General features: G+C 44.9%; 5 protein-coding genes across 5 annotated transcripts; 4 read left to right on the top strand and 1 right to left on the bottom strand.

Moving 5' to 3' along the window:
• Positions 1-609: 609 nt before the first annotated feature.
• SERLADRAFT_468881 (uncharacterized protein) lies at positions 610-985 on the bottom strand (the record flags this gene model as incomplete). Its single annotated transcript, XM_007318871.1, has 2 exons — positions 610-932; positions 955-985. 2 exons carry the CDS (start codon positions 972-974, stop codon positions 647-649), a joined length of 306 nt encoding a protein of 101 aa, XP_007318933.1.
• A 1,428-nt stretch (positions 986-2,413) lies between these two features.
• SERLADRAFT_449644 (uncharacterized protein) lies at positions 2,414-4,213 on the top strand (the record flags this gene model as incomplete). Its single annotated transcript, XM_007318870.1, has 6 exons — positions 2,414-2,600; positions 2,662-2,771; positions 2,831-2,959; positions 3,024-3,245; positions 3,300-3,850; positions 3,914-4,213. 6 exons carry the CDS (start codon positions 2,492-2,494, stop codon positions 4,068-4,070), a joined length of 1,278 nt encoding a protein of 425 aa, XP_007318932.1.
• Positions 4,214-4,537: 324 nt separating this feature from the next.
• Positions 4,538-5,206, top strand: SERLADRAFT_438516 (uncharacterized protein; the record flags this gene model as incomplete). Its single annotated transcript, XM_007318869.1, has 2 exons — positions 4,538-5,111; positions 5,166-5,206. The coding sequence occupies 2 exons, from the start codon at positions 4,538-4,540 to the stop codon at positions 5,204-5,206; spliced, it is 615 nt and encodes a 204-aa protein (XP_007318931.1).
• A 1,465-nt stretch (positions 5,207-6,671) lies between these two features.
• Positions 6,672-6,985, top strand: SERLADRAFT_468874 (uncharacterized protein; the record flags this gene model as incomplete). Its single annotated transcript, XM_007318868.1, has 2 exons — positions 6,672-6,837; positions 6,893-6,985. Coding segments are annotated over 2 exons (219 nt in total), but the record flags the coding sequence as incomplete, so codon positions are not given.
• Positions 6,986-7,041: 56 nt separating this feature from the next.
• On the top strand, positions 7,042-8,475 carry SERLADRAFT_408709 (uncharacterized protein; the record flags this gene model as incomplete). Its single annotated transcript, XM_007318867.1, has 2 exons — positions 7,042-7,348; positions 7,481-8,475. 2 exons carry the CDS (start codon positions 7,042-7,044, stop codon positions 8,473-8,475), a joined length of 1,302 nt encoding a protein of 433 aa, XP_007318929.1.
• Positions 8,476-21,899: the final 13,424 nt, after the last annotated feature.

Genomic DNA, 21,899 nt, shown 5'->3' with positions numbered 1-21,899 from the left:
TACTTTCTTTTTGGCGAATCGCGGTTGAACTGTCACGTGTGTTTTTAATGGAAGCACCTGACCCGCACAAATTAGGAAGGTGTCGTGCTTCAAGCAACTCAAGCATTCGCGGACATGCAGTTAGCCATCGCAGATGTTGATGCAAACGGTGATAGCATTAAGCTATAACGATCACAAATGACACGAGATAAGAACACTGCATCAGGTCATGAGTATCCCAAAACTAACATTCGTCCCACCAGGAATAGCAAAACATCAGTGACACATCTTCAGAGCACTGAAAAATAAACACCAAAGCACAATCGACAGCACAAACCAGAGAAAATCAATGCGACCAACTACTCCCTCAATATCATACCTTTCCCTTACCAACAAGGTCAAATGTCAAGTTCTGCCGTACCTCTTTGAGCGTCTCACGCCCTTCTTCCAGCCTTTGTTCATGGTCCGAAAGGTGTTTGTGGAAACCAGAATAAAGCATTGCTCGTTGCCTGCGTACACCTCATCAATATGCATCAGTGTGTCATGTGAAGATGGAACGAACGTCAAATGGTCCTTGACCTGTGCATTAAAGTAAGGTATGACTGTCAAGCTTCGCACAAGGAATCACTCACCAAGTCAAGAACCTCGCGATACTCCTCCACCAATCCTACACCAATCGATTAATTGTAATGTTCAGTCGATCTCGAATATATAACATGCGAATACCAACCATCTGCCCCACGAAGCCATTCATCTCTAGTGCATTCAGTCCACCTCTTAATTCCCGCTTCGTACATCTCATCAATTTTGGCCTCGTCGATGTTGCTAAATAGTGTTTGAATTCCCTGTGCAGGCTGTTCTGGAAAGCATTGCTGTTCAGCCAGATGGACAACGTCCTCGCCGTGCTCTTGCTCCATGCGATGAGTTTCGCTAGAAGACGCGCCATAGTCCATCTAATGAATCGACCATCGCGTCAGAGTTACTGCAACACCCATACTACATTTACCTTGACATTCGCTTCATGACGACCGACATCGTTGTCTTTGTACCGCTTGAAAGGGCCGGCATATTCTTCTTCACCATCGCCATTGAAATCTTGGATGCGTCTTTTTGCCCTTCTCAAAGTTGGCCTGACATCTGGATCACTATGATGTTCGCTAAGATGGTCCTCGCGATGATCAAGTCTATGATCTTCCTCTCGTTGGTCGTCGCGTTCTTCTTGAATGCTAGATAGCGATCGAACTGAGCGCGAGCGCGCTTTGAGAAGATTCCCTGCGGCGGCGGCATGTGAATCGACATGTCTATCTATGTCCATCGAGAACCTATGACCAGGAGGCGAGTTTAAATATTGTTCACGTACGTCGTCGCCAGACATTGCAAGGATTGCAGAAGCGCTATATCCTGGAACTGGAGATACCACCGTCGGACGGTTAGAAGCGAGATCAGGGGACAAGCCAGAGGTCGTGAGAAAGCCAGTGAGAGAACCTCCAGTGGATATATGCGCGTCCTTCAGTCCATGAACAGAAATACCGGGTCCAGAAATGTTTCCTGAGCCTATACTGACTTCGGACATGGACCTTGGCGAGGGATATGCAGAGTTGGACTGGAGAGGCGAAGAAGGGCGCGCATGTGCAAAGGACTTGGTGTTGGGAGGGAGACCAGAAAGGCTGTTGCGCACTTGATTTGTGTTGGACGGCAGAGGGATCGGAGTCATGTCTGGACGCAAAATGCCTTGAAAGGACCTCCGAGCAGATGTATGATACTCGACCTGATCCACGTTGAACGATGGTTCTTGAAATCCCCGAACGTTATCAACACCTCCATCGGCTCTGGTGTTGTTTTTATCCTTTTTGAAAAAAGCGGAGAAACCATTATTCTTTCCAGTGTTGTTAGTAAGTCCCATGGCATCGCGGTCTTGTTTCTGAATGGAATGCGATGGCCAGACGTGTGTATCATCGGGAGGATGAGCACTAGCCTGGTCTGGACGCGTCGTTGCGCGCGATGCAGATCTCTGGGGCACAAAAGCCTGACGAGCACTCATGGTGGTAAAGCTTGAAGCCTGAATATACGAAGGCCAAAGTGATTCTATGTAGTACCGCTCAGTTTGAAAGCCAGATCAGCGAGGAAAGGCCGGCATCTTTCGGCATGCATCCCACGTCGAGAGGGATATGTTGGATCTACAAGGACCGGCACGTGAGAGAAGAAGGTGTTGCTGCATATAGAAGCGCATAATGTATGATATCTATAACCACACCAGCCAGAATGTATGTCAGCCAGTACCGAATGTCGTCGTGCCCGCTGCAACAACCGGCTGTATTCGATGAAAGTGCAGTGCTCGAGGACATTATGGCAGCGGGCAGACCCGGCTTCGCTAGGAATTTGCCGGCATACACTCCGTCGATGAAAAATCCACTTACACCCGCAAACTCATTCCGAGCTCTTAAGCTTAAGTGCACTCAGCCGTCTTTCTTGTCTCCACCTTTCTCCGCTTGCCCACTGTTATTCTTTCCTGATGCTGGTCACAAAGGTCGCTCGTCCTGCACACGCTGCATTCCGTCGTTCTCTCGCTCCCCTTTCTACCTGGTCTGCTGTTCCTGCTGGCCCACCGGACCCCATTCTCGGTACGCTTGTCTCGCTTGTTCGACCCTTCTTGCTGCAGTCCTTCTTATCTTACCGTACCAGGCATCACCGAGGCTTTCAAGGCCGACAAAGATGCTCGCAAAATCAACCTCGGTGTCGGTGCTTACAGAGATGAAAATGGAAAGCCTTATGTCCTCAACGCCGTAAAGAAGGTCTGCTCATATTGCTATATATCTCAAACCATTGGTTTCTCATTTAGACCTAATTATAGGCGGAAGAGTTCCTGACAGCCGCTAAAAACGACAAAGAGTACCTCCCTATCACCGGTCTCGCAGACTTCACTAAAAACGCTGCAAAACTCGCCTATGGCGCTGAGAGCAAGCCGCTCAATGAGAACGCGGTGAGCTTTCTATTCGGATGTTCATAACTTCGCTACCGCTCACTTTTGGTTCGCTTTTTCGCAGATTGCCATCACTCAATCCATCTCTGGAACAGGCGCCCTCAGAATCGGTGGTGCATTCCTCGCAAGGCACTACCCCCACTCCAAGATCATCTACCTGCCCGTACCCTCATGGGGTAACCACACCCCCATCTTCAAGGACTCTGGTCTCGAAGTTAGAGGTTACAGATACTTTGACAAGAAAACCGTAGGATTGGACTTTAACGGCCTTAAAGAGGACTTGCAGGTGCGTTTTCCTCCGCTCTTGTATTAACAGGACACGTAGTAATAGCGGTAATAGAATGCCCCAGAGGGCGCTATCGTCCTTCTCCACGCGTGTGCGCACAATCCAACAGGTGTCGACCCTACCCAAGCCCAGTGGGCCCAGATATCCGACATCGTCAAGGAGAAGAAGCTCTTCCCCTTCTTCGACATGGCCTACCAGGGCTTCGCCTCCGGCTCCACGACCCGCGATGCCTTCGCCGTGCGACACTTCGTCCAAGAGGGCCACCAAATCGCCCTCTCCCAGTCGTTCGCAAAGAACATGGGACTGTACGGTGAGCGTGTAGGCGCGTTCTCGCTGACGACCACAAATGCGGAAGAGAAGGCTCGCGTGGAGAGTCAGCTAAAGATCATCGTGCGCCCGATGTACTCCAACCCACCGCTCCACGGTGCGCGCATCGCCAACACGATTCTCTCGCGCCCAGAGCTGTACCAGGAATGGGAGGGCGAGGTGTTGACGATGGCCGAGCGTATCATTAGCATGCGTGAGAAGCTGTACGACAGTTTGACAAAAGAGCACAGCACGCCCGGGGAGTGGGGACACATCAAGAGCCAGATTGGCATGTTCAGGTACGTTGTGACAGTTTTGTGGCTCTGTAAATGTGATATGAACTGACTGGTATGGGTGTATAGTTTCACTGGATTGAAGGCTGAGCATTGCAAGGCGTTGGCTGAAAAGGCTCACGTGTATATGACGATGGATGGTCGTATTTCTATGGCTGGGTTGAACGGTAATAATATCGAGTACTTCGCGCAGAGTGTGGATGCTGCTGTTCGGGGCACTCTGTAATGATTCGTGATGTAATCTCGTTTAGAATTTGGCATTGCGCCATATAGTTATTCTCATACGTGAAAAGCAAATATGTTGAGTGCTTCATATCGGCTCATGACGAATATCCAACTTGACAAAGTAGGTAGTGGTCTTCACAATCTGCAACAATTGCTGAAGTTTTGCCAGTGATGTTGATAATTGATAATCGTACAGTTGCAGGTAAACGTGACGAGAGCATATAGTACGCAAAGCCATTTTGGATGTGGCTGGAACAGACCGTGATATTTCAAGCCCGCGGCAGTCTAAGCGGGCCTTGAATCGTCTCGCGCCGCTTGTTGTGGCTTGAACCATTATATATTATACTTCAAGTTACAGCGCTCGAGTTGTGCTAGGCGCACGCCAACATTTTTTACTCTGTCATAAACATTCTAAATTGACCGCAGAATAAGAACCGCAGCATAGCCTATCATCTTTTCATACGACGTATGCCTTGGCCGTCGGAACGTGTACTTGATCTGCTTACCCAAAAAGCATCTGGTTCCTTCATTTTTGCTTCTACGTTCATCAAATTCGTTAGTGAAGCAGGGGGCATGGCACATCAGAGACTCCTAACAGCCTTGAAATCGCATCAAGGCCTTGACCCTCTATATACTCAGGTGTTCTCGCACGCTACTCACCCTGATAATGCGCGTGGAGACGTGGTCGACCTCATGCATGTTGTCGGGGCTATCTTGACTATCGCACATCCATTACCCCTATCTAATCTCGCTTTCTTGTTTCAAGTGGAATTACCGGACTTTATGCGAATACTCCTTCGTATTCAATCCGTGTTGCTAATACCCGATGACGATCGCGAGCCTGTTTACTTGCTTCATACTTCGTTACGCGACTACATGACAACTCAATCTCGTTCGGGTGTCTTTTTCATTGACCTTACTGCACATCATGTTTTAATTGCTTTAAAATTCTTGAGACTCTTTCTCAGGGACCTACAGCACCTTTACGAGTACAAGCCTCAAGGGTATACCCGTATGCAACGTCGTCAAATCGTTCAGCCAGGTTTGACTCTACCTCAGGCATACATTCGTCTTTTCTCTTTTCATTGATGCTTAGTCTCTCCGGGTTTCCTCGTGATGCACTACGTCCTTGGCTAGAAACTATCCTTTCTTATAGAAGATTCCGATATCCCAGAGCTACAAGGAATAATTATGAAAGAAGTGCAGGTCAGTTTGGGTTCTTTAATAGTAACCTGTCTAACCATGTATGTGTCAGAAATTGGAGTCTTGTCCATGGGATATCTTCTCGAGCTTTAAAACAATAGGTGGTTGTATAAAGTTGCGACCTTAATTTCCCGTACTACCATGACACGGTGCGATTTGAAGGTACTCTGCACCGTGACGTGGACATCACTGGCAGTTGGTGCGTAATCAATCTGAAGTAAATGTAAGAGAAGTGTATTAATCATACGGTCTTTACTACCGGCATATCATGCAACCCGCGATGTTAATTCTTTCCAATCTGTAACTTATTTAGGGTGTAAGTGGTCATAATGTACCGTAGCGATTAACAGAATTTGCTTGTACATTCTAACTTGAAGCATCTAAAAACAAGGAAACATCAGTAACAAATCAGAGAGGGAGGAACTTCACGTACCCGCTAAAGTGAGAAGATATAATGTATTCCATCACCTGCCCACTTACGTGCTAAACATATAGCGACAGGACTTACCTACTACGAGTTACAGAGAACGATATTAGCGCAAACAGAGTGCATGATCAAGCTCAGCACGCGGCAGAAAACAAGAGCCTGCCGGCTTCAGAAGGCACGGATTAACTTGCTGAAGCTTAGTTGGGTAATATCCACGTCATGGTAGCATTTGGTGTCTTGCTGAATTGTCGGGTTTCCAGCTGCGGGCATAGTACAATTCCTATACCCTTATTTGTGCTCCGTTGGGCTACTGAAACAATATTATTACTCATCTTATATTGTACGTTCTTAAAATTTGTCTTGAATTTTCCGATCGCATCCGTAACTGATGGTCCCTAGCATCCGTTTTCGAGTTATGATGTCTTGCTTTTGTTTGTTCTTACATATAGGCTATCGCTCGACAAATTCTGATAAAAGCGGAAGCGTTATACCTTGAATAATCAGCCTATTCCAATTAGCTCCATAGCTCTTGTCATTATGTTTCTAACGAAATCCGTTTGGCCAGTATAGGTTCACAATCTGCTTCTCACTGGCTTTGTGGAGGTATTTGCCAGTGATCTGGTCTTTATCCTCCTTGGTGTTCTCCCAGTTAAGTTGATAGTTGACCTGGGTTATCTTTTATCACTCTGCGGGTGAAATGGCGTTTAATGACCTATCTACTACATCAGGTTTGCAGAATTGTACGTTCCTCTAGTCACTCTGCCGCTCGTTCACCTCGCTCACTGAACATATTTTAGTTTACAATTCGATCGGTCCCCACTTGTCTCGCTATTTTCTGTCGAATGAAACTGGGGTACTATGTATGGTCGTCAACGGACGCCTTGGCGACGACATCCTACAATGAGTATTTCAATTTGAAATTGATCGATGTCAAAAGATCCTTTATCCAATGCAAAATCCGAGTCATCAGCTTGGTCATCAGCAATATTTTTCTTTTAGCTCGATATCACATGCAATCAATGCTATTTGATGGAATGGAGTCGGTCTTAAAACCTATAAATGTAAGGCGTCCACTCAAATTTCGTGTTATCCTCTGGCTAGGTTCATCATTTCCAGATATCCCCCTCCGAGCGTCAAGGTATGTCACCGCCAGTAGCAGTTCCAGGATTTAACAAAACGGCTTTTTCACTTAGCTCAGTGGTCCTCGTTCCTATGGCAAGACGTAGCTGTCGTCAGGATGCAGAGCCAGTCCAGGTAGAGTTTATGCAACGTTCAAAAGCGAAAAATGCTAACAAGGAGTCAGTTACAGGCCCAAGTGAACGTGAGCGATACCCACACAAAAATGCAGGTCGATAATGATCCAACGAGTTCTTCCGATCCACTCATATATCGCCTTCCAAACGAGATATTCATCCTCGTCTTCAAATATACCATCCGCCCTGAACGGCGTGACATCTGGCCAAATGGTGAATTCACCATATCCCATGTCTCTCGTCGGTGGAGAGCTCTTGCCACTAATACCCCGTCGCTCTGGTGCAACGTACGGCTCTCGACCACCAAATCATCCCATCTGGCCGACCTATACCTCGCTCGATCCCGAAACCTACTGTTGGATGTTTCTGCGGTGCTCAGGTTAACCCACAGACCCTGTGGGTTCTGCTTGGAACAGCAGATGATTGAGGGACTCGATCACAACGAGCAAGCTAAGGCGAAATGTCTCGCCATCACGAATCAAGTCGTCTCTCTTGCCCATCGGTGGCGCCGTTTCGAACTCGTCGTAGACCAGAAAATTGCGCTCTTCGTCTTCCCGCTATTCAACACTATCCGTGTCCCCGCCCTCGAAAAATTCGTACTCTCCGTCAAAGAGCAGACTGGGTACAGATTCATCGCTGACGGTGATGTGACTAACAATGACGCTGCAAAAGCCAAGTGGTTCTCCGGTGGCGCTCCAAAGCTGACGAGCATCTCAGTGTCTGAGCGAGATCTGCAAACGGTCAACTTCTTGCCCTTGTTCGACAACCTGACCACGTTCACCATATCCGGGCCCCCAGCTCCGCGCCTGCCCCCGATGACATTCAACGACCTCTACACCATCTTGCTCCACCTCCCTTTCTTATCTGAGCTCGTCCTCGACAAAGTCTTCTTCCACCCCCTGTTTCCAACCGGCGAAAGGTTCACAGACTGTACAGCCCAGTTCCCCATGCTCCGTTTTCTCTCGTTGAGCATCCCGTGTTGCACCTCCTTCGTTGTCATCTCCGCATTTTCCGTCATAGTCGCTCCGGAGCTCCAACATCTCTCACTGAGGTCGCAAGAGAGTCCAATGAGTGATAAAAGGACTGAGTTGCAGCAATACCTAACCACTCACCCCCCACCATACCCCATTTTACGTTCCCTTCTCCTCGACTGTCCATTTGAGAAAGCACAAGATGCGTGTGCACTCATGCACGCCTTTCCGAGTGTGCAAGTCGTTTCGCTGACGCGAATGAGCGAGCATGTAGTGTGTAAGGCGTTGACGACGTGTCCATCACGTATGGCGTCCTGTCGAGCTCATCAGCCGCAGAAATTATGGCCGCACCTGCACACGCTCGTCCTGGAAGATTGGAGCTCAGCCCGCGTTGCGTCGTTGATCAAGATGTTGCATCATCGCAAAGCGATTGGGATGCCCATACCTGAACTCAAGATTCGGAAGGCGGACGATACGAATATTTTCACTGAGGATGTCACTGAAGGGCAGAGGAGGGAGTTGGAGTTGATTGTGGATGTGGAGGTAGTGTGACGGTACGCCTTTGGTGTGTGTTTTAGCCTCGTATCTTGTGATATGCCGTTTCCGGATAGGATGATAAGCCATGATACCACATAGATATATTTATTCTCCATAATTTCTGCCCCCCCTTGGTATGTTGCGATATTCGATTGTTGATCCTTCGTCATCGACTTCTCCATGTCTGCCTTATGACCCTCGTATCATACCCAAGTTCTAGTATACTGTAACGAGCGTATCACAACCTGCTTATCCATGGAATGGTGTTTGTTCAAGTCGTGATGAATTCATCTGACAACCTAACTTGGGAACATTTGCAAGGAAAGCAACGATACTCAGCGGTCAGCCCCAATGAAAATCGGATCGAGTAGGATCGAGTCAATCGAGTATGAGCCCCAGTCGGAAACGACGAAATATATACCGAATCACATCGAATTTCGCCGGATGCGCTTCGAAAGGAAGGGCTATTGATTTGGCCTCGAGTCTTTGACTTTCCCGCGGCCACTTGTACTAGCACAAACAATATGTTAGTGGTAAAGAAAGGACATCTGAAAGATACTTACTTACCTTGGTCTTCACTTTGAGTTGATCGTGTTGCTCCTCACAGTTTTGCACTATCCATCAAAATCCCTTGTTAAGTGAGTGCAGACCTGTCCGATACATGGGAAATACCAAAGTTAGTAAAGATTGTGGTCGAGATGGTGGTACAGAACAAAGGAAGGATGGAATCGAACATGGTGCAAAATGTGACCAAATATATGGGCATGTGATTATGCAAGCAGTGAATGCATGATTGCACTGCACAGTGGTGCATGTGTGCATGAATGTGCGACACTGTAGTGCATTGCTTTGTGTACAATTGATCACACGCAATTGCAGACTCCAAACCAGTCGACATATGTGTATGCTATATCCTAGTGCTTGTGATTACATAATTATCCGAGACTTTACCGAAACTTGAGTTGAGCATAACACATATGGCCGACTGGCAAAACTTGTAGTGGCACCAGATTTTGGTTTATTTGCACCACCGAAGATTGCCACCGAATCTGACATCTTTCGGTCGGCTAAAGTCAAAAACAGAAATGTGATCGTGACTTTTTCTTTTCTTGGACAGAGCTTATTTTGTATGCAGTCCGGACGCTTCGAGACACCAAGTTCCGATGAAGCCAGCAGTCTCGTGAAAGAAAGATTTGGCATCACTCCATGTCGTTTTCAAGTCCTATCATCCCAGATGCAGTTGAAGAACAAACATGTCTTCACAATTGCACCCACAGGTTCTGGAAAAACCCTCACATTCTGGATACCACTTCTCTTTAATAATGAAGGAATCATTATCTTGATCACTCCACTATGAAATGGTGCAACGTTGATACATCGTTGGAACATCGTGTTCAAGTGTACTACTCCTACTCTTCTGTCCAAGAAAAAGTCACGGTCACATTTCTGTTTTTGACTTTAGCCGACCGAAAGATGTCAGATTCGGTGGCAATCTTCGGTGGTGCAAATAAACCAAAATCTGGTGCCACTACAAGTTTTGCCAGTCGGCCATATGTGTTATGCTCAACTCAAGTTTCGGTAAAGTCTCGGATAATTATGTAATCACAAGCACTAGGATATAGCATACACATATGTCGACTGGTTTGGAGTCTGACGCAATTGCAGCATTCTGTTGATTCAAGTCGCGTCTCGAAACCGTGAGAAAACTTTATGATTAGATTAGATTCGATGTAAACGGTCTGATTTGACAGGATTCTATCTAATTCGGCATATATTTTGTTCTTTCCGACTGGGTATGAGCAACGATAGCAGTTCACCTCGATTGGACTAGAAGAATGAGACTACTTTCTACAATACTTAGACAGAACAAGAGAGACATGTAAATATGTATTTTATCAATGAATGAAAATCAATTTCGATAGATTTCGCTCAAAAAGATTACTGATCTATATAAATACAAAGACTCAGTGTTCTGGGGAACAACTCATGTATTGAAGTAAGTACCTATATAAATACAAAGACTGGGAAGTCTAATGAGCTAGGTACACTTGATAGAAACTAAGTAAATATCTCACCTCAGTGTTCTGGGGAACAACTGAGGTGATTACTGTCACGACTTGAACAAGAGCGCTAGTTTCTTTTTCATTTTCTTTAAATATCTGATCACATGACAGATATAATATGTTAAGCTGCTGCTATTAGCGCGGATAACATAATACTTAGTTATATCAGATCACGTGACCACCACGTGACAAAGAGCCTAGAACCATTACAAAGAACAGCAGTCAGCGCCTCATGGCTACTGCATGTTATATCAGTCAGCGCCTCATGGCTGACTTTCAGAAACGTATATATAGTGAACACCTATGTACATATTTTCCTTAGTTGTTGATTACTTCTCAATCGATTACTTGTGACGCTACTTGTCGATTTAAGGTCTTCATCCCTCCGTTAGTTCGGTATAGGGGATAAGGCTTTTACACAATCAACAACTACCACAAGTACCGTCCATGAACGTAACAGCAACAATCCTAACCACCATCACCGTCATCATCATCATCATCTTCCTCATCCTAGCCCTACTCAAATGTTCAATCCAAACTACCACTACCCTCCCACTTCATCACATCCCCACTCGCCCCAACACCATTTTATCCTTCTTTCCCGCCAACGTATCACCCTCATCCTCCCAAGACTCTTTTGTCACCATCCCCCTCTAGTTACACTTTTATATCATCATAATCTCTTTGGTGTGGAACCACTGGGATTTTCTCGGTTTTACGTAATTTCATCCTTCGGATTCCTCTGACCAGGCCGCGCATTTGCGTCCCCCAGTTGGGAGAAGAACTGACAGCTTAATAAGCGGGTTACATTGGGACAACCGTTCGGACCCCAATTTATTACGATACTTTTTACATAAAATTCATAAAATACAAAAATAGTTACCTTACATACATAGTCAGTGGTGGACAGAAGAGGACCACCTTGACTCAAAGAGAAAAGATAGACTACTAAGATCTTAGAAAGTGGTGTATCGATCCAGCTTATCACTGGTGAATTCCTTTCTATGCTTAGTAGAGAATTATACATTTGGCTAAGAGAGCAACGCGTCTACTCCCAAGATTACGTATTTAGAGGACAATTTCCTCTGCCAGAAATAACAACAATCAGAATCCCATCCCCCGTGATTAAATCCGAAACTCCCCCTCCTCCCCAACTCAAATTTGATGTCAAACCTAGAATATCGAGATCTGCCCGAGCCATCCAACAGCACGGACAGCGCCTTCACCAGGGAAATGATGGACTCATTACCCAGAATAGAAACTCCCCCCCCCGAAAGAAGCGCAATTGGAAGCATTCGTAAAACAAGAAGTGGAAAAGGCAGTAAGAGCAACACGAATGCTTTACCAATCGCAATTAGACGAGGCACTCGAAGAAGTGAGCGTCTTAGAAAGAAAGTTAAAGAAGCAACCGCCACCACCTCCAGAAAGAACGGAGAGAAGTAGAACGGCATTGGAGAAGCCAGAAAACTTCTCCGGAGATAAGAAAAAGTACAGGGCCTTTAGAGAGTCCTTACTTCTACATTTCGAAGATGATGCCATCTACTTCAAAGACGACAGAAAAAAGATAAGCTTTGTGCTATCTTTTATGAAAGAAGGAGAAGCCGCGGCCTTTCGGACCGACTGGCTGGAAAACCGGGTCGACGCTCAACAAATGGGGCTCGACATCACAAACACATACGGAAGCTGGCCGTATTTCGCAGACAAAATGGAAGAAAGATTCAAGGACAGCTTTGAAAAAGAAGCTGCCAAGAATGAAATATTGACCCTAAAACAGGGCAATGAAACCGCCCAAGCCTTTTTTGAAAGGTTTGAAGAAAAGAAAAGATGGGCGGGATACACAAATAGGATAAATGAAGAGTTCCTAATATCTCTACTCAGAAGAAATATGAATAAGCCGCTAGTAGATAGGGTGATCTACGGTGGGCATATTCCTAGAGATTACCAAGAGTGGAAAAGAGAACTCATCAGAATGGACTATATTTGGAGAGAAAGAGAAAAAGAGAAGAAAGGTTCCGAAAACGGAAAGAAATCCTATTTGGAACAAAAGAAAGAAGGAGAAAAGAAAAGAGACGGAACCGGGTATACTTATACCGGTAACGGAGAACGAATGGAGGTGGATAAAGCGAAGTTCCGCACCGAGGGACGATGTTACCGATGCGGAGAGAAGGGACATAGAAGCTTCGAGTGCAAAGACGCACAAAAAAAGAAGCCGCAATTTAATGTCCGAGAATTCTTAGAAAAAATGACGAAAGAAGAAAGGGAAAAACTCCTAGAGGGTTTTTAAAAAGGCCAGCGGTACCGCATCGACCGACTGAGCCTAAAGACGTTTCGAATCGATTTCTTCCTTTGACTGTAGATACGTATGACTCAGAATTGTTAAGCTGCAGCTTTAGCGCGGATGACAATAAAACTATTTCCACCCAGACAAAGAAAGAAATCCGAAACAAAAAAGATGCAACTAGAGTAAAAGCGGCGCAGAGTGATGAGACATCCGCAGTTCTGACGGCGGGCAAATCGCTAGAAAGTGCAGCATTTACGATAGATACTAAGATTCCTACACCCGATGCGGCGAACTCTACGGAGGAAAACGCAGCAGAGACTGTAGAAGAAAAGGTCAGGAACCCCTTTAAAAAAACCTAGAACAGAAGTTTGGACCCCAGAGTGGGTGATAGACAGGCTAAGAGACCAAAAGGAAGAAAGATCCATTGGGATTCTGAGTGCCTGGACACATAAAAAAAGAGCGAGAGAAGTAACCCGGGAAACGATAAAAGAAATCAACCGGTTACCAAAAGTAGAAGCGATACAAGTGATCATAGAAATTGCCTCCCCAAAAAAGTACATCAGGGGCACCCAAGGCAATCAAATGAACGTAAAATGTAAGCTTACTATGTTAGATACTCTCCAAACAGAAACAGTCGAAGCACTATTGGATAGTGGATGCACGGGGAGTTGCATCGACTCCCAATTTGTTAAAGACAAAAGATATGAGACAAGGAAGATACCGAGACCTATTCCAGTTTACAATGCAGATGGAACTCTTAATAAGAACGGAGCCATCAATGAATTTGTAACACTGCTCATGGAAATCGACGGACACGTTGAGAAGATACATCTTGCTGTAACCAATCTGGGTAACGGAAAAATGTTTCTAGGACATGAGTGGTTAAACAAACACAATCCCAAGATAGACTGGAAAGAATTGAAGTTGACCTTTGAAAAATGTCCCGAGGAATGCAGACCGAGAATCCGAATCTCTGATCCAGAGGAGGATCCGGAAATATTCTTTGAGGAACTAGGAGAAGATGAGCGGATGATACAGGTGAACCTCCATAATTTCGAAGATGCCACGATCGACGATCAATATTACCATATCAGAGCCCAAGGCACAATGGCACAGAAGCTAGCAAAAGCCGCAGGCAAGGATCGAAAAGAAGGAGGATTCAAAAAGATAGTGCCAGCACACCTTCATCAATACAAAGACGTATTTGATAAAAAGGAGTTTGACACGTTACCTGAAAGAAGGCAATGGGATCACGCAATTGAACTTATACCGGGAGATCACTCCCTAGATTGCAAGATCTATCCATTGGCAAGGGGAGAACAAGAAGAACTAGATGCGTTCCTAAAAGAGAATCTAAAATCGGGACGGATAAGACCATCGAAGTCCCCGTTCGCATCCCCATTCTTCTTCATAAAAAAGAAAGACGGAAAGTTAAGACCGGTTCAAGATTATAGGAAGCTAAATGATATCACTATCAAAAATAGATATCCACTTCCATTGATCGGAGAACTAGTAGACAAGTTAAGTGGAGCAAAATACTTCACAAAACTGGACGTAAGATGGGGATATAACAATATCCGAATGAGAGAAGGAGACGAGCATAAAGCAGCGTTTAGGACAAATCGAGGGTTATTCGAACCATTAGTTATGTTCTTCGGACTGACAAATTCCCCCGCCACGTTCCAAACAATGATGAACACGCTTTTCAAAGAGTTGATAGACGAAGGGTTAGTGATCATATATCTAGATGATATTATGATATTCACCAAGGATATAAAAATGCACCGAGCAACGACGCAACGTGTGTTAGAAATCCTAAGAAAGAATCATCTCTATCTTAAACCAGAAAAATGCGATTTCGAACAGACAGAAGTAGAATACCTGGGACTGATCATCTCAGAGAACAAAATTCGCATGGATCCGGTAAAAGTAGAAGGAATTAGCAAATGGCCAGAGTGCAAAAATAAGAAGGAGATACAAGCATTCTTGGGATTTGTAAATTTCTATAGAAGATTCATAGAAGGCTTCGGGGAAGTAGCCAAACCATTGACCAAGTTAATGGGAAAAGAGGATTTCATTTGGGGAAATGAACAACGCGAAGCATTTAAAACACTGAAACAACGCGTAGCTTCAGCCCCAGTGTTAGCTCTCCCAGTACCACATGGCCAATACAAAGTAGAAGCAGACAGTAGTGACTTCGCTATGGGTGCTGTCTTATCACAAAGACAAAAGGATGACTGGAAGCCAATTGCATACCTCTCCAAAGCGTTAAACCCCACAGAACGCAATTACGAGATCTATGACAAAGAACTTCTTGCCATCATGACGGCACTTAACGAATGGAGACATTACTTAATAGACGCAGAAGAGGAATTTGAGATATGGACAGATCATCAAAATCTGCTGTATTTCAAAGAACCAAAGAAGTTGAACAGGAGACAGGCGCGGTGGATGACGGAGTTAAGCCAGTATCATTTCACGATACATCATATGCCAGGAAGGAAGCACATAAAAGCAGATCTTCTCTCGAGGCGATCAGATCATAACAAAGGAGAAAACGACAACGAAGACGTCGTGCTACTGGATGAGAAACTATTTGTAAGAATGACTCTCTCTCCAGAACAAAGACAAAAGATCGCAGACAGCCAAGAGAGAGAGCTAGAGATCTCAAAATGGATCGCAAAGAGAAAAGGAAACGTGGATGAACTGATAAAAAAGATGAAAGGAAAGATAGAGAGGAGAGAGGATGGATGGCTAGACGAAGACGGTTGCATAGTATTCAAAGGCAGAATCTATGTACCAAAAGATGCCGCGTTAAGGGAAGAAATCATCCGACGAAACCACGACTCCATCATTGCAGGTCATCCAGGAAGATATAAGACAAAAGAGCTAATCACTCGACAATACTGGTGGCCCTATATGGACAGAGATATCACGAGATACGTAGATGGATGCGAAGTCTGCCAAAGAACCAAGACAGACCATAAAAAGAAAGCAGCACCGCTCCATCCAAACGAGATCCCGGATAAACCGTGGCAGATCATATCGGTAGATCTGATCGGACCATTACCAGAATCAAATGGATATAACATGATAATGGTAATAGTGGATCGGTTTACAAAAATGATCAAGGTAATTCCCACGCAGATGGAAATCACATCGGAAGGAGTGGCATGATTATTTAGAGATCATGTATTCAGAAACCACGGCATACCCGAAAAGATCATCTCAGATCGAGGACCGCAGTTCGTTTCAAAATTCATGAAAGGTCTACATACGCTTCTTCAGATAAAAGCAAACCCATTGATGGCTTGGCACCCACAAACGGATGGACAAACGGAGAGGATCAATCAAGAGATAGAGCAGTATCTCAGAATCTTCGTAAACCATAAACAAGATGATTGGGCAGAATGGCTTACCCTAGCAGAGTTCTCTTACAATAACAAACAACATTCTGCGACGGGATATAGCCCGTTCTACTTGAATCATGGACATCATCCGAGAACACAGGAAGTAGTGAAAGTGGGGGTGAAGAACGAAAATGCGGAAGATTTTGTAAAAAGAATGACAGAAACAAGGAAGAAAGCAGAAGAGTCGCTGCAAAAAGCAGCTGAACAGATGAAGAGGCAGTACGATAAGAAGAAAAGAGAAGCGGTGGAATATAGAGTAGGAGATAAGGTGTATGTAGAAGCAACAAACATCTCAACGGATCGACTAGCTAAGAAACTGGACGATAAGAGACACGGCCCGTTCGAGATACTGGAAAAGATAGGCGAATCGGCCTATAAACTAGCATTACCATCGACATGGCGACCCATTCATCCAGTCTTTAACGAAATAAAACTCACGCCATATAAAGAACCACAATTCCCTTCCCAACAGAAACCTAAACCGATACCGCCGGTAATAGTAGACGGACAAGAAGAATATGAAGTCGAAGAAGTTCTAGACTCACGTCTAAAAAAGGGAAAATTGGAATATTTAGTACATTGGAAGAATTATCCAAAAGAGGAACGCACATGGGAACCCAAACAACACCTAAACAACTCACCAGACAAAGTAAAAACATTCCACAATAACAACCCTAGTGCACCCCGACGGATACGATTCCAATTGCATTTCCAACCGTTCGAAAACTTCACAACGACTAGAGTCCGAAAACAATTGTTCAATTGGGAAAACGGAAAAATGGACCCCTACTTTCGAGACGAAAGTCCTAAGGAGGGGGTAATGTCACGACTTGAACAAGAGCGCTAGTTTCTTTTTCATTTTCTTTAAATATCTGATCACATGACAGATATAATATGTTAAGCTGCTGCTATTAGCGCGGATAACATAATACTTAGTTATATCAGATCACGTGACCACCACGTGACAAAGAGCCTAGAACCATTACAAAGAACAGCAGTCAGTGCCTCATGGCTACTGCATATTATATCAGTCAGTGCCTCATGGCTGACTTTCAGAAACGTATATATAGTGAACACCTATGTACATATTTTCCTTAGTTGTTGATTACTTCTCAATCGATTACTTGTGACGCTACTTGTCGATTTAAGGTCTTCATCCCTCCGTTAGTTCGGTATAGGGGATAAGGCTTTTACAATTACATCGCAACAACTCGCTATATGTAGGTGAACGGAAGTATAAATTTTCTGATGGTGGTATATTGGGTGCATGGGCCACCCCATCCTTCTCACCTTCCTTTTACAGCCTTCATCAATGCTTGCCCTGTCATCTGCTGTGTCCAACACTCCCCCTTGAGCTACACGTGACAAAACCAGATAAACCCGGTCTCTGCTAAAGCAGCCATTGTTCTCCATGGAGCATAGCCACCACTCCATGGAGTCATTATACTGTAGTGAGTAGCACCTATGACTATAAGTAGTAGGGGGTTTAGTATAGGAATACCTCAGTTGTTTCTATAGCCGCTCAGGCAGTGGCTGAGGTATGTTACATTACATTTATTAGAGATCACCTTAAACTAACATCTATTGTAGTTTCACTTAGGTAAATAATAAAGTTGTTTCTATAGCCTCTCAGGCAGCGGCTGGGTTTCACTTAGATTTATTAGGTTATGAGCCCTGGTGGCGCAAAAGCTGCGCAGGAAATAATTCTTATTTGAAACGGCAACCTCGGAACCATGACCACAGCACATGATACATCCGCATGTCCAGTTCTCACTGGACCCAACAATTTTCAGATATGGAAACTCCGGATCATCTCAAAGCTACATTGGGAAAAAGTTCTCCGGGTTGTTACTGGAGAGGAGCTTAAGCCCTCACCAGGAAAACCTACCTCCTCGGAGGATCCTGAAATCACCTGGATACTTAAGGATGAGAAGGCACATGGAATCATCCAGGACCACATCTCTGATGCCCTCCTAATGAGGACCGGAGACCTCACCAGCTCCAAGGAGTTATTTGATAAACTTGTCTCACTCCATCAGACGTCCAACATTGCCTCGGCCTTCTATTCATTCCAGCAACTCACCAAATTGTCCTGGGATGGGACATTACCTATCCAGGACCATATTGCGAAAATCCGGACAATTGATTCACACCTCTCCAGAATGAAACTAGGAGTTGATACCAAACTCATGGCCTTTGCTCTTCTCCAATCTCTCCCATGCACTCCTGAATGGCAAATATTTCAGTCATCGGTAATCAACACAATTGAAGAAAATAAACTTACCTTTGATGCAGTTGAGATCCGGATCACTGCAGAAGTTGCACGACAGTCAGGGAAGGCCCCTGGAGGTTCTGAAACAGCACTCAAATCCGAGGAGAAGTGGTGTGACTTCCACAAAGCCAAATCACACAACACCTCGGAGTGTCAAACACTTTAGTCAGCTGGAAAAGGTCAAAGGAAGAAGGGAAAGGAAAGACACAAGGATAAAGAAAAAGAGAAGGAAAAGGCAAATACGGCGGAGCAATCATCTGGATCTGACTCCGAGGAGGAACAGAGCCATTGCATTGGAACATGTACATATTTCCAAGCCCCTTGCTAAACACATTCAAGCTTACCTTGTGTCGGAACCCGATAAGACCAAAACAACAATCATCATTGACTCCGGAGCAACATCCCACATGGTCCCTCACCGCTCCTGGTTTGAGCCAGGAACATACCATGTTCTGCATCCTCCGAGGACAATCAGTTTTGGGGATGAATCCTCTGTAAATGCCATTGGCATTGGAATAGTAATCCTACAAGCAACTGTTGGCAAAAAGGACTACAATATTGCACTGTTAAATGTTTTACTTGTGCCAAACTTCACTTTAGCACTCATCTCTGTCCACAAATTGTCTAAAACGGGGTTATCAACACTTTTTCCAGCAGGGTCAAATGCTTGTGAAGTTCGGAAAAAGAAGGAACCTATCCTCACTGCCTTACATAAGCAAGGTCTTTATCACATCCAAGCAAAACCTGAAATCAACCCGGAGTCAGCTTTTGCAGCAGTAGATGTAAATTTATTGCACAGGAGAATGGGACACATTGAAATGGACCACTTACAACGAATGGTTACAAAAGGACATTCTTCCGGACTCATTTGGGAGAAGAAAACTTCACTCCACTCCACTGTACACAGAATTCCTCCGGAGTGATGGGGGAGGAGAATATACTGGCAATGCATTTAAAAATCACTCCAAGGAGATGGTGTCATCCAAGAAAATACTCCGGTGTCATGCACCAAAGTTGATTGGTAGCATGGACAGGTGTCAATAACAAAGCGAATATTCAAAAAGACTCGCCTTTGCGCCAGACAGGCACAGTGCCACGTGGAATAGTAATTAATATTGCCTTTTTCGAACTTGTGGCTGATCAGCACCACCTCTATTAGGCAATCCAGTTACGCTCACCTTTGCTTTTCCATTCGGTACTTTCGGCATTTCGGCATTTCGGCAAATTTTCGTGTCGCCACTGGCTACACATTGCATTGCGCCCTCGCTTTTGTCGTTTCCCTTACTCCCCTTCCTTTGCCTAGCCCCACCATGGGCCCCTTCCTCTCCTTTTTATTCTCACCTGACGGTCGTTTCTGGATCCCCATTCTAATCCACTTTTCTGTCACCTCCACCCTCCTCCTCCTCATTTTATTTGCACCCCCACCATTTCTGAAGTCACCACTTCCTATCCGCTTCCGTCGCCGATCAGTTGACTACCATGTGCCACTGCTGATATCAGCAAAGCCCCGGCGGCCGGTCCAAATAGGGCAACAGGTCCATCTTCATGATGTCGATCTGCCATCATATACTATCAAAACATTGGTCGCTCGTCTCGCCTGGTTGGAGCGTGGGTGGGTAGTTTTTGAGCTGGAGAAGGTTCATTCCCTTGCGTCGCCCATGTTCATTGCTGTCCCATTCACTTGGGTACACTTATCTTTTGTCCATTGTCTTCGCTACAGCTACACCTACCACACGCTGCCTGGGACTCACTTGTTCCAAATTGGGACTACTCCTCTCCCTCCCTCGTTTGACCAGGTGGTCCAACACAACCAGTCCATTGGTAAGGCCATGGAACTGTCGGATTTGGACTAGGTGGTGGACCGGTGGCTCCAGTTTCTTTTTTTTCAGCAGAACATTCATTTACAGTGCGATTATTTTTGATTTTTGAATCATTTTTATGGACACATATTTTTTTAGAATGTCTGACTGACAATAAAGGAACTGTGTTGATACTGATAGTGTTTTGCCTTGCCTTTTTTTTACTGCATCTTCCCATGACATCATGATTTTCCTGCTCTCTTTTTGCTATTGGACTTTACTTTATGGCTGTACAAACCTGTGACATTACTCACAGCATTCATTGTTCTATCCCTTTCTTTTCCTTTTTTTGACAATCTTATCCTGTACTACCTACGCAGGATTCGTCAGCGTACATTCCTTCCTTCATGTTCTTTCTCATTCTTTTTGCACAGCTATACTGTGCATAGCCTACTTTTCTTTTACTATATAAACCCCTGTATTTTACCTTGTAAAAGAACAAGAACTCCAATCCAGACTTCTTCTCTAATCTCAAGTTCACTACTCTCTGCTACTTGTGATCCAGTGTGGTCACAACACTTCCCACTGCTACCACTGTTAATTGCTGTCATTGTCACTTCCCACTTTTGAAGTCATTGTTATCCCTTTTGATTAGAGTCTTTCTGAGCACTACAGTTTGTGCGTCAGGAGCCTGCTATCACTGGGAACCTCGTCATTCTCAAGCCTACCTTGTGCTACAATCAGCAAGGTAGTGCTCATCTATACTCGTCACTAAGCCCCTATCTTCTATAAATTCAACTATCCCTCCTCCTCAAAACCCACACTCATACACCTCTGGGTTTTACTTTGAAGGACCTTTATACGTACCACCCCACGAACAACCAGACCACTCCACTGTTCTAGGAGGCAAAGCCCATAAACAAGTTCTGTGGAATCTGGGAGGATTGTGTGTTAGTTTGTTTTTGTGTGTGGTTTTCTAACAGCAGTTCTCATCATCGACACCGGAACAAAATGGCATTGCAGAACGCATGAATCAGACATTGGCTACATTAGCAACCACTATGCTCCATGATTCCAAGCTCCCAAAGTCATTTTGGGTAGATGCCATGCAAACAGCTGCATATATCACAGCACGCAGCCCAGCATCAGGACTCCATGGAAAGACCCCATATGAAATACTGTTTAAAAGGAGAGTTGATCCAACTTTGTTTCGCCCTTTCGGATGCCAAGCATATGCCTTGATTCCGAAAGACAAAAGGCAAGGGAAGTTTTACTCCAAGGGGCGCAAAGCCATAATGATTGGCTACACACATGGAAAGCAAGCCTACAAACTCCTAGACACTGAAAAACGAACTGTGTTTTCCAGTCATATTCAATGCATCCGAAAAGGTACAAAAGGACAACACTACTCCCTGGAACACAGACACTAGCACAGATCAGTGGGAGGGACTCATTCCAGAGAATGCTCACCATCCAGACCAAAATACATTGGAGGAGGATGATCCTGACCCTCAGATCCGAGATCCAAATGAATTGCAAATGGAACCACATCTCCAAGGAGATGTTCCACAAGCAATGGAACCATATCAGCATGAAGATGTTCCGAGAGCAGTG

This window comes from Serpula lacrymans, assembly GCF_000218685.1.
Source record: "Serpula lacrymans var. lacrymans S7.9 unplaced genomic scaffold SERLAscaffold_7, whole genome shotgun sequence".
Classification (NCBI taxonomy): Eukaryota; Fungi; Basidiomycota; class Agaricomycetes; order Boletales; family Serpulaceae; genus Serpula; species Serpula lacrymans.
The sequence above is the reverse complement of the archived record's forward strand: the minus strand, read 5'-3'. Positions and strand labels throughout refer to the sequence as shown.